This window comes from Rhinoraja longicauda, chromosome 19 (assembly GCF_053455715.1).
Source record: "Rhinoraja longicauda isolate Sanriku21f chromosome 19, sRhiLon1.1, whole genome shotgun sequence".
NCBI lineage: Eukaryota > Metazoa > Chordata > Chondrichthyes > Rajiformes > Arhynchobatidae > Rhinoraja > Rhinoraja longicauda.
In genome coordinates this window covers 34,194,388-34,207,203 of record NC_135971.1, presented here as the reverse complement: position 1 = coordinate 34,207,203, position 12,816 = coordinate 34,194,388, and the positions used below count along the sequence as shown (strand labels likewise).

Sequence of the window (12,816 nt, the reverse complement as noted above, 5' to 3'; positions counted from 1 at the left end):
ATTTTTAAACAATCAAAGCAAACGATAAGAAAACACAAATAAACTAATATATTTCTCTATTCTACCCATTATTTCAGATCTTTAGCATGGAGAAAATGCAACAAAATTATTTGTTTTAAAGCCACCTCCAAAGAGGGTGGGCAGTCACCTGGAGCCGCGTTACATAAGCCAGTCATGTTTCGTACAAAGCGCAATTCAGCGAGATTACACTCCCGCTCAATACTTGGTCCAGGGTTCCGCCGCAGAGACGTGTCTGACCTGCAGCAATGCGTTCTGACTTCAGCGCTGCAAAGAACAGACACACTAGTCTGAGTTGAGCTGACGAACAAAATTGCAACCGATTTTCCACTTAAACTATCGGATAAATATTGTGCAATAAATTCTAATCCAGATGATGAAACATCAACTATTCAGCGTCTCATATCAAATATCATTATTAATATACATTTGTTTTGTTGCAGCAAATTTGTTGGCTATCCTCATCTTGTTCCGAGGGAACTGCGGTCTCTCCAAATGCATCACTCGTTACCTGCTGGGAATGGCAATCGCTGACTTGATGGTTATTACATTTTTTGTAATTTTAGATGAGATTATTAATACATATTTTCCATATAACTTCTTCAATCACACCGCTATTTGCAGATTGATTCTCACCATGATTTTTATTTCCCTGGATTGTTCAGTATGGCTCACTGTGGCTTTTACTTTCGATCGCTTTATTGCCATTTGCCATCAAATGCTACGAGCAAAATATTGCACTGAAAAAAATGTGACTATAGTGATAGCTGTGGTGTTTTGTGCAAGCATTGTAGAAAACATTCCGTACTATTTTATATACGAACCTCGCGAGGTAGTTAATGGCGTCGAGTGGTCGTGCTATGTAAAATCAAGCTTCTATACGTTACCTATTTGGGCGGCATTTTTGTGGCTGGAAACGATTTTGAGCCCATTTGCACCCTATGTGTTGATCTTGCTGCTTAATTCCCTGACCATCAGGCACATAATACTGGCTAATCGTGTGAGGAGTGGATTACGTGGAAACAACAGTACTGCGAAACACACGGACCCAGAGATGGAGAACCGCAGAAAATCCATCGTTTTGCTGCTCGCCATATCTGGCAGCTTTATTCTCTTGTGGATGGTTAATTTGATATGTTTCATATGCGTGCAATTTACTGACACGCAATTTTTGGAAGCAAGTTACAATGATCCCTTCACTATTGCTGAGTTATCAGGGTACATGCTGAAGTCTTTGAGTTCTTGCACAAACACCTTTATTTATGCTGTGTCCCAGAGAAAATTCAGAGAGGAAATGAAAAACGTGATCAAATGGCCCATGGCTCTTGTTGCCAAGGTAACCAAATAACCATACACCGAATATTTTTTCCAAATCACAAATGTAATTGCCTTGAACAATATTGAACAAAATTGCACGCAAGATCTACAAATGTACCAAATGTCTCTGGAAGTTGTGTAAACTTCCAAAGAGCAGATACCGCAGAATGAAACTACTTATGAGATTTATTTACTTCAAGTTAGTTGTACAGATGTATGGGTAGGGAAGGTTTGTAGGATGATGGCCGAATAGAGTCAGAGACGTAGACAGCACGGAAACGGGCTGTTCAACCAAACTCGTCCCTGCTGATCAAGATACCCCATCTAAACCAGCGCCAATTGCCCGCGTATCGCCCATATCCATGGAACTATTCCCTGCCCATGTCCCAGCTCAAGCGTATTTTAAATGTCATTATAGTAACAGCGTCAACTACCTCCTCTGGCAGCTCGCTCCGTCCACCCACCGCACTCGGAGTGAGAAAGTTGCCGCTCAGGTTCCTATTATTTCTCTTCTCAGCTTAATCGTATGAACGTATGAACGTTTGGTTATTGATGCCACTACTGTGAGTAAAAGACTGTGCATTCACTCTATCGATTTCACTCATGATTTTATACATCTCCATAAGATCTCCATAAGATCACCGCTCAGCTTTCTGTGCTCGAAGGAATGAAATCCCAGCCTATTCTCTAAACTCCATTGTGGAATTCCTGCTGAATTTCCAGCTGAATAAAATCGTTTCTGTAGTAGGTTGACCAAAACCTGAACTCTACACGCGGCCTCAACGACGTCGCGTACAAAGGGCACCATATCGTCCCAACTATTTTACTCAAAACACTGACTGATGAAGGCCAAATGTACCAAAAGCCTCCTTTACCACAGGAACATTACATTTGGTGTGCAACGTAGCTAAGGAACGTTTAGAGGGACCTGGGTCAAACCGAGGCGGGCGGATTAGCGTAGAGCGACATGAGCAAGTTGGGCCAAGGTTCTGCCTTCGTATTTTCTGACTCCATGACTCTAAATGGGACTAGCCCAACATGCTAACATGGTCAGCTTGGACGGGATGGGCCGAAGGGCATATTACTGAGTTGCAAAACTCTATGATTATGATTTTATCATTCTCGCTGGTCAGGCGGGATGTTCTTACATCCATCCCTCAGCGAGGATGTATAACCTCGTTTTCCTTGTTCAAGCTCTCCCTCGAAACAGCACAGATCTGTGGGACAAACAGCTGCACGTCTCACAACACCTGTCAATGCCGAGAGACAAGCGGTCAAGCAATGATACGAAGGTTTCCGCGGGGAATTCATCCGTCTGTATGGCCTTGTGATAACTCATTAGTGCAAAAAGAGTTTGAATTGTTCTAAATATCTTTGATAATCAGGAACACATATCTGTGTCACTTTCTGTATTTTTTGACTGGGTTTACCTTCCGCTCTCAGATCCCGAGCAAGTTTATCGCCTTAGATAATTGATAAATTACTTTAACCATGCATTCTAGATGGAATTAAGATGCACTGGAAGTTAATCTGTTAACCCATTCTATGTTATGTGTTGGTTGAGGTTGTGTAATTTGCTTATTTTATTGCTCTTATTGTTGGACTGTGGGTGACGAAATCTCGTCCAAAAGACTTGTCTTTTGGATGACAAATAAAGATATCCTGAATCCTGAATCCTAAATGTGCGCATTTATTCCACCAGACACCAAATATGTCTATAAATAAATTGATTATATTCAAGAGCATTCTGGCTATTATTGACATAATTTTGATATAGAAAAATATCAAATGCATCACGTGCTTGATAATTAAAAACAAAATTAACCCGGTTTAATTAGTTTATACAATTATGTGCAGCTAATCCCAATCATTTTCCGTGTCACTTGCTGTTTCATTAAGATATAAATTCAGCATTTGCTGGAGTTGCTGCTCGTAAACCTTTTAGCCTAACTCCTATTATTCACTCTAGAGGATCTCATCATTTCCCCGACCCAGGCCAAACGCAAATTGGAGGAAAAGGACCTCATATTTCGCTTGGGCAGCTTACAGCCCAGCGGTATGAATATTGATTCCTCTCATTTAAAGTGACCCTTGCATTGCCTCCGTCTCATTGTCCCTCCTCCACCCTAATGGGCCTCGTAGTTTCCTGTCGTCCTGCGCAGTGTCACTGTTCGTATCACCTCGTTATCACGTTTCCACAGCAATTAGTGAACCATTTTGGGGTCCGCCCTTCCTTGATCATCGATGCTGGCTTTTTGGGGTTATTTTCATACCTTTTATTAATTCGTTCTTTACACCTTTCCCTTACCTCTAGTTTCCTTCTTCCCTGACTCTCCGTCTGAAGAAGGCCTCGGTCCCGAAACATTACCAATTCATTTTCTCCAGAGATGCTGCCTGACTAGTTGAGTTACTCCAGCATTTTGTGTATAGCTTCTAAAATTACCTATCTGTTTTCGATGGGAATAACGATAAGGGTCTACGGTACTCTCTCCTACTCACTTTCATGGAACCCAAAAGGTCGGTCCGTTCATTTACTGTACAAAACTCTCTTATTTTTGACCGCATCACACAACACATGCAATGTTGACTTGTTCGGGCTGCAATGTGCCCTGATATAGAATCATACAGCCACACTCATAGAGTCAAGGAGCCTTCAGCCCAACTTGCTGGGATGACCACGATTCCGCATCTACACTAGTCCCACCTCCCTGCATTTGGCCCATATCACTACAAACCTATCCTATCCGTGTACTTCCGCAAGAAAGGAACATAAGGTCCGAAATCTTGCACACTATCCCCGACATATGAAGGGAAGCATGCCGTACCACATTTTCATCATCCTGCCAAACTGATACAAATTCTAGAGAATCATAGGGTTAGATTCATACATCATGGACACGGGCCATTCGGTCCAAATAGACCATGTCGAACAAGACACACGACTTGAAGTAGTCCAACCTGTCCACATTTGCCCCAAACCACCCTACATATTTCCCATCCATGTACCTGCTCAAATGTGTTCCAAATGTTGCTGTAGTATCTGCCTCATGTACCTCCTCTGGCAGCCATTCCATATAACCACCACCCTCCATGTGAACATGTTGCCCCTCACGTTCCTATTAAATCTTTCCCCCCTCACCTTAAACCTGTGACCACTGGTTCTAGATTCCTACTACGCGGAGTGTCTTCCGATATATCAGACCAGGCACAAGAGATTTATCTACCTTCATTCGCCTTCGGACGGTCAGCACTTCACCCAATGGAATGCTGCCTATGTTCAGGATACTTCCATTAACTGTCCAAATATCCGCAAGCTTCGTGTTTTTCTCCTTGGTCAAAACAGAGGGGAATTACGCATCGAAGGCAGGCAACGAGAAACTTGCATCCCTCTGACTCTGTTCACCAATAGTTCTGAGGTCCCCACATTTACAGTTGATGTCCGACTTCTATTTAACTCCCTAAAATGTATCACCTCCGACTTGTCAGAATTCAATGCCAGCAGACAATTCCCCGCTCATATTTCATTCATATCTATGTGCTGCTGACATGGTCAGGTCATGGCTTTCGAAGTGTTTCAAAAGTGTGAAACGTGCTCAATTCTCACATGTACCGACAACGGAATGAGGAATTTGTTAATTGCAGCATCCCAACGTGGCCGAAAACGCAATAATTTAAAATAATAGAAAATGAGTTTTAAAAACCCCCAGAAACATAATAACCGTGATACTAATGAAAAAACACCGCAGTCGATAGTGCAACCAGAGTAAGGCCAAAGATGCTCAAGCTGCTGAGGTTAGTGCTGTGAAGCAAATCTGGAACCTCGTGGTCACGGTTTCACGCTCCGACTGGAGGAGGGAAATGAGAGCGCGGACAAGATGGCGTGGGTCTTTGATGATACTGGGTGTCTTTTGTCAGTAAACTCCTTCATTCCCGGTCGTTCAAGTTGCCGAATGGGGTCGTGATGCAACACATATTCTAGTACCAGTGCGCAAATGATCATCTTTCCTGATCACTTTGTCTCACACTTTTTGCGTTTACATCTCTGGCCTTTGTTCAATCATCTACCAATCAAAACCACTCAGTCTATGTGAAAAGTAGAACTAATTTATGAATATTTTGTTTCATAGTGAATATTCAAGCGTAATCCATTTCTCTCCCATCTGTCACAAAACAAGAATTATTCTATTGAAATGGATCATGGTGGCTACCTGAAAATTTAATGGGCCACGGGTGAGATTTGCAAGAGCAGACATATTGCTGTTTCTGACCAACGATGCATTGAACACAACCGACGAATGACTAAAGAAATACATTTTGAGGAATTTCTGCAAATACGGAATATATCTCCAATTCAGACGTACATCATTTGTTATTCTACAGCAAGGTCCATAGGAGTGAAAAACAATTTATTTCTGCAGTAGCGTAGTATTACGTACAATAAGCTAACCTCGTATAAGCATTAACATCACCGATTGGAATCAGGTAATATATTGAAACGGGTAAAATAGACTTAGAGATTTCCTCGTATACTTGTTACTTTTTATCTCAGTAATTTGGACAAATTTTGGGTGGATTTCAAACACATCAGAACAGTATCAGTTATAGAAATTGCTACATATTCTGGATTTTATGAAGACTAAGGGCGTCACAAATTATTGCTTTAGTTCACTCCCACGTGGATCTAAAAATAAACGTCCTCACTGCGGTGGAAATACTTTCTTTGGAATGAATCATACCCCTGACGAAATGCAGCTAATATGAAAGATCAGTCAATCTATTTGTTCCAAAGTCTGTAGCTAATGGATGCAATCACATGATATCAAAGTGTTACCAGAGGCTTCCGATCTGTATAAGTAAAGCATTATTTTGTGGTTCATGCAGATTAACGGGCGGAGCAGCATCTCATCTCTTAAAATATGGAGAGACCGGTCATTTTACATATTGGAAGAATTTACTACCCTATTCTAGGAATAATTGGTGTACCTGGTAAGCTATTTAAAATAAGGTAAAATATGTAATACTTGCAATATTTATTACTCTGTCTACAATGCACCTCTCTGTTGAATTGATCCATTGATTTGGTGGCTAAATGTCCAACTTCAAACTAACACATATGTGTTCAAGTTGCGTTCAATTGGTCAACGAGAAATGATCTAAGATTTGTTGAATTAATTGAAATAGGCAGATGTATTGTTTCGTGTGTGGCGAATTCATGTTAATGGCCTGTTTGGAGACAAGCGAACTACTCCCAACATACACCTGACGGCTGCTGAAAACACGGAAGGAATGTGTCCTCATACTTGTTTCAATGCAAATGATCGATACTCCGTCAGAACCGATAAACTTGTAACGCAACGTGGGCACTTTTATTTCACTGCATTCAACTACTGTAAAATTCAAGGACTTCTCAAACCAGCAATCAGAGCTGTCTGACTGGCTGTATTCCAAGGAGGTGGAACAAGAATTTCGCACCTAGTCCACGCGGCTGCATATCAAGATAATAACCAGACTCCAACACCGCTCCAATAGTAACAGGATTGGAGCAAATTACCTCCTCTTTCTCATCCAGTCGGAGTTTGGCTTAACGAGAATAATGTGCAAGAAGCTCTTTCACTGAAATGCTTTAAGCCAACAAAAACAGTCATTTTGTAATCGCATCATTAAGCACAGCCCAGACAATAATTCATTTTGGTGCAACTTCAAGCGATTTTTCAAGCCATAACACTACTATGGGTTGAGATCTATAGGCGAGCTTTATCAGATGATCACATGCCTATATCTTTGCAGCAGATGGGGTCTCGATATTATGTAATATAGTCATAGAGCCATAGAGTCATAGTGATACAGTTTGAAAACAGGCCCTTCGGACCAACTTCCCCACAATGATGTCCCAGCTACATTGGTCTCACTTGCCTGCGCTTGGCCCAAATCCTTCCAAACCTGTCCTATCCATTTAGTTGTCTAAATGTTTCTTAAACGATGGGATGGTCCCAGCCTCAACTACCTCCTCTGGCCACTTGTTCCGTACACCCACCACCCTTTGTGTGAAAAAGTTACCCCTCGGATTGCAATTAAAACTTTTCCCCCTCACCTTGAACCTATGTCCTCTGGTCCTCGATTCCCCTACTCTGGGCAAGGGACTCTGTGCATCTACCCGATCTATTCCTCTCATGATTTTGGACACCTCTATAAGATCACCCCTCAACATCCTGCGCTCCATGGAATAGAGACCCAGTCCACTCAACCTCTCTGTATAACTCACACCCTCTAGTCCTGGCAACATCCTCGTAAATATTTTCTGAATCGTTTGAAGCTTGACAATATCTTTCCTATACCATGGTGCCCAGAACTTAACACAATATTCTAAATGCGGTCTCGCCAACGTCTTAAACAACTGCAATATGACCTCCCAACTTCTATTCTCAATACTCTGACTGATGAAGGCAAAAGTGCCAAAAGCATTAAAAGCAAAATTGCCTGCGACTCGACCTGCTCGGACATTTTCAACGTGGAGTTTTGTTTAAACTTTGTGCTTGGATTTGGCAGAACAATTTGCAATTGTTAATTATCACCCCATTCCCCCCTCCCCATTCGTGTGTTCCATCCCCTTGCGCAAACATTTATCCTGGTATCCCGACCCTCCCTCCCACCTCCCCTTCCTCATCACCCATCATTTGGCTTTATATTTCAGTCTTTTCTTCTTATCTGACATCCTTTGGTCTGTTTTCACCGCTGGCCTCTGTCTTCCCACACCCTTCAGCCCCCATTTACCCGTATCCAACTATCAATTGGCAAGATTTGTCCTGCTCCCACCTCCGTTTACCAGCTTTCCATTTCCTTCTCCTATCAGTCTAAAGGGGCCTGATCCGAAATGTTGCCAATCCATTCCCTCTCCAGATGCAGCCTGACCCGCAGCATTTTGCAAACAATTATTACCTTGTAGTGGGTCTGGACGCTACAGAAAACAGGCCAGACGCCAGGTAAGTAGTAACAACACTTTAATCTGCAACGAACACTCACACCGTACTCATCGTGTGAGTCGAAACACTCAAAGCCCTTTATAGCCCCAGACCACCTGACCCAAGGGGGATGACCCAGGAAGTGACCTAATCCCCCCCCCCCCCGTCCACTCAGTGCCGAAGGGAATGACCAAGGGAGTGGCCTAGCCCCCGGGCGCCGCTACAGGATCCCCCACCCCCCCAAGAACCGGAGGCACGAAACGGACAGGGGGACGGACGAAACGACCAGCCCGCGTGCGCACCACGGCGGGCGCAGGAACCGGAACCACCCCGCCAGGGGAAGGCACCCGCGGGGGCTCCGGGGGTAAGGGCCGGGACGCAGGACGACCCCGGGGGCGAGGCTGCGCCAGTAGAACCGGCTGGCTAACGTCCACGTGCGCCGGCTTCAGCCGCGAAATAGAGGCCGTCTCAGGACGACCCCCCATGTCCAACACGAAAGTGGCAGAGCCCCGCTCAAGCACCTTGAACGGTCCCTCATACGGCTGCTGAAGGGGTGTCCGATGGGTATCCCGGCGCAGGAAAACAAAAGGACAGTCCTGCAGGGCGGAAGGGACATGTGACCGCACCGAACCGTGGCGAGACGTCGGCACCGGCGCCAGCGAGCCCACCGTCTCCCGAAGGCGTTGCAGGGCGGCCGAGGGCTGTTGTGCCTGACCCTGGGCGGAGGGAACGAACTCCCCGGGCACTGTCAGCGGAGCCCCGTACACCAATTCAGCCGAGGAGGTGGCCTTGAGGGACCCGTAATTATCGGTCGCGGGGGGGGGGGGGGGGGGTGGGGCGCGGAGGAAGGGTCGGACCAGGCGCGAAGTGGCCGCGTCGAGGGCGCCGACTACATGAAAATACTTAGTGTCGTCGGCGAACTGTGCCTCGGCCTGGTCAAACCAGAAGTCGGGGTCGTCGGTCCATAGGGGAAGCAGCCTTACTGCCACGGCATGGAGAGCGGCGCGGTCGGCAGGGTCCAGAGGCGGCTGACTGGCAGAGTCGGGTAGCGGAGCGTTCAGGTCCATCGCGACTTGCGAGGGACGGTCGGGGTCACCAGTTTAGTGGGTCTGGGCGCCACAGAAATCAGGCCAGACGCCAGGTAAGTAGTAACAATACTTTAATCTGCAATGAACACTCACACCGTACTCATCATGTTAGTCGAAACACTCAAAGCCCTTTATAGCAACAAACCACCTGACCCAAGGGGGATGACCCAGGAAGTGATTTAATCCCCCCTGTCCACTCAGTGCCGAAGGGAATGACCTAGCCCCTGGGCGCCGGCACAACCTGCTTATTGTGTGTTTTCAAGTTTGGCTCGTCCGAAAAGTTAGGGCCGATAGGATCTATAGCAACCTGGCAAATTTGATCAAAAATGGATTGGTAGTAAGACGCAGGTGGGGCGAGGTTGTTTTCTGCTTGGTAGGCTGTCGCTGGCGGAGCATCGTATGGATCAGTTGAAGCCATGTTGATGTTAATGACACGCATAAACGAGTTGGATGTTGCAATGAGTGTTGTAAAAATAGAGAAATAGGTAATCAAGTTTGAAGATCACATATTTGTGGCAAAAAAATTGCTTTCATGCGCCAGCATATTGATCGTGCAGGAAGTTGGGTGGGAGCGATGTAGTTAAGTGCATAGTCGTATATATCCATGTACGAAGACATAGTGAGTTGCAGATTTTATCAATATTTTTAAGGAGGAGATGGTGCTTAATGTGGCCGGCCACCCTTGCCTGCTTCCAAAACCTAATGTCAGGATTTTCCTATATTTGTATTTACTATAGGAAACCATGGCCTGAAGGCCGTGGGCAGACACGGGGACAAGGCGGTTCACTGTGGCCTGTATTCCTCAATACCTCAAAGTATTATTGAACTATAAAAAGCAAATTCAAATAGTCATAAATGGGCACAGTGGCGCGGTTAGTGGAGCTGCTGCCTGATTATGCCGGAGACCCGGGTTCATCCTGAGCTCGGCTGCTGCATCTGTGGGGATTTCACATTCTGGGTCTCACCGCGTGGCTAACCTCAGATGCTCCTGTTTCCTCCTACATCCAAAGCCGTGCGGGTTTGTAAGTTAATTGGTTTCTCTAAAATTGGTTCCAGTGAAAGTGGACAGCATAGAACTGGTGTTGCGGGGGTTACTTGGGTGGGGGGCTTGTTTCCATGCTGTATTTCCGAAACTTTTGTTTAGAATATTCAAATCATTAGTTACTTAGCACACATTCAACATCTGGAAACAGAGAAATCTATACGCATTAAAGGGGGAAAAAATTATAACCTGCATTTACTTTATCCAATATTTTTTTCTGGTGTTGAATTTTGCGTGCAATATATATATGTTAGCTATCACCAGCGGAGAGCACCGTGTCTGACGTGATCTTGATTTCAAATGACTCCTCGGTTAATTTCAAACAAAGACTTAAAGTGCGGGATTAACTCGGGCAGCGTCTCTGGAGAATAAGGATACATTCGCTTATCACGTATTACATACACTGCAAATGGCTCGATTGTAATCAAGTATTGCCTTTCTGCTGACAAAATAGCACGCAATGAAAGGCTTTTCGCCCTACCTCGGTTCACGTGACAATAAACTAAACTGAACTGGATGAGTGAGGTGTTGGGTCGCGACCCTTCTTCAGAAAGTTTACAGTAGAGGAGGGGGGAAAGGAAAGGAAAGCGAGAAAAGAGGAGGGGCAGGATAGAGCATGGGCGTTTATAGGAAGAACAGAAGCATCTCATATCAAATAACATTATTAATATACATTTGTTTTATGCAGCAAATCTGTTGGCAATCGTCATCTTGTTCCGAGGGAACTGCGGTCTCTCCAAATGCATCACTCGTTACCTGCTGGGAATGGCTGTCGCTGACTTGATGGTTATTACATTTGTTGTAATTTTATATGAGATTATTAATGCATATTTTTCACATTCATTCTTCAATCACACCACTATGTGCAGATTTATCCTGACCATGATTTTTATTTGCCTGGACTGTTCAGTGTGGCTCACTGTGGCTTTTACTTTCGATCGATTTATTGCTATTTGCCATCAAATGCTGCGAGCAAAATATTGCACTGAAAATAATGCGACTATAGTGATAGCGGTGGTGTTTTGTGCAAGCATTGTGGAAAACATTCCGTACTATTTTATATACGAACCTCGGGAGGTAGTTAATGGCGTTGAGTGGTCGTGCTATGTAAAATCAAGCTTCTACACATTATCAATTTGGGCGGCATTTCTGTGGCTGGAAACGATTTTGAGCCCATTTGCACCCTATGTTTTGATCTTGCTGCTTAATTCCCTGACCATCAGGCACATTATAATGGCTAATCGAGTAAGGAGCGGATTACGTGGAAACAACAGTACTGCGAAATACACTGACCCAGAGATGGAGAACCGCAGAAAATCCATCGTTTTGTTGCTCGCCATATCTGGCAGCTTTATTCTCTTGTGGATGGTTAATTTGATATGTTACATATACGTGCAATTTACTGACACGCAATTTTTGGAAGCAAGTTACAATGAGCCCTTCACCGTTGCTGAGTTATCAGGGTACATGTTGAATTCTTTGAGTTCTTGCACGAACACGTTCATTTATGCTGTATCCCAGAGAAAATTCAGAGAGGAACTGAAAAACATGAGCATATGTCCCATGGTTCTTGTTGCCAAAGTAACCAACCACATTAAATGAAACACCGAATATTTTTTCGAATTTACAAATATAATTGCGTTGAACAATATTGAACAAAATTAAACGGGAGTTGCGTGCACGTAATAAGATCTACAAATGCACCAAATGTGTCTCGAAGTTGTGTAAACTTCCAAAGAGCAGACAGCGCAGAATGAAACTACTTATGAGATTTAGTTATTTGCATAGATGTGTGGATAGGAAAGGTTTGAAGGGTGATGGGACAAATAGAGTTAGAGAAGTAGAAGGCAGGGAAACGGGCTGTTGAACCAGACACGTTGCTGCTGATCAAGATACCTCATCTAAAACCAATTCCAAATGCCCGCGTATCGCCCATATCCCTGTAAATATTCCCTGCCCGAGTTCCTGTCCAAACATATTTTAAATGTCGTTATTGTACCTGCGTCAACTACCTCCTCTGGGAGCTTGTTCCATATACCCACCGCATTCTGAATGTAAACGTTGCCGCTCAGGTCCCTATTATTTCTCTTCTCAACTTAAAGGTATGAACGTTTTGTTCTTGATTCCCCTCCTCTGGATAAAAAACTCTGTGCATTCACTCTGTCGTTTTCACTCAGGATTGTGTACACCTCAATCAGAAAATCCCTCATCATACTGTGTTCCAAGGAATGAAATCGCAGCCTATCCAACCTATCCGTATAGATCTTATAACTCTACTTTACACTCTTTCCACACGAATAAACTAATCAGTAGCAGGTTGATCAAAACTGAACTCGAAACGCAATCTCAAAGACGTCGTGTACAACGGCACAATACAGTCCAAACATTTTTA

At 44.2% G+C, this 12,816-nt stretch overlaps 2 protein-coding genes across 2 annotated transcripts; both read left to right on the top strand.

The window, feature by feature from the left end:
* The first annotated feature begins 538 nt into the window (after window positions 1-538).
* On the top strand, window positions 539-1,366 carry LOC144602963 (arg8-vasotocin receptor-like). Its single transcript, XM_078416086.1, has one exon. The coding sequence runs from the start codon at window positions 539-541 to the stop codon at window positions 1,364-1,366; it is 828 nt and encodes a 275-aa protein (XP_078272212.1).
* Window positions 1,367-11,189: 9,823 nt separating this feature from the next.
* LOC144602962 (G-protein coupled estrogen receptor 1-like) lies at window positions 11,190-12,026 on the top strand. The gene has a single exon (XM_078416084.1). The coding sequence runs from the start codon at window positions 11,190-11,192 to the stop codon at window positions 12,024-12,026; it is 837 nt and encodes a 278-aa protein (XP_078272210.1).
* The last annotated feature ends 790 nt before the right edge of the window (window positions 12,027-12,816 follow it).

What these genes read in the sequence shown, in the direction of transcription:
- LOC144602963 (XM_078416086.1), top strand. Translation starts at nt 539, where the DNA reads ATGGCAATCGCTGACTTGATGGTTATTACATTTTTTGTAATTTTAGAT.
- LOC144602962 (XM_078416084.1), top strand. Translation starts at nt 11,190, where the DNA reads ATGGCTGTCGCTGACTTGATGGTTATTACATTTGTTGTAATTTTATAT.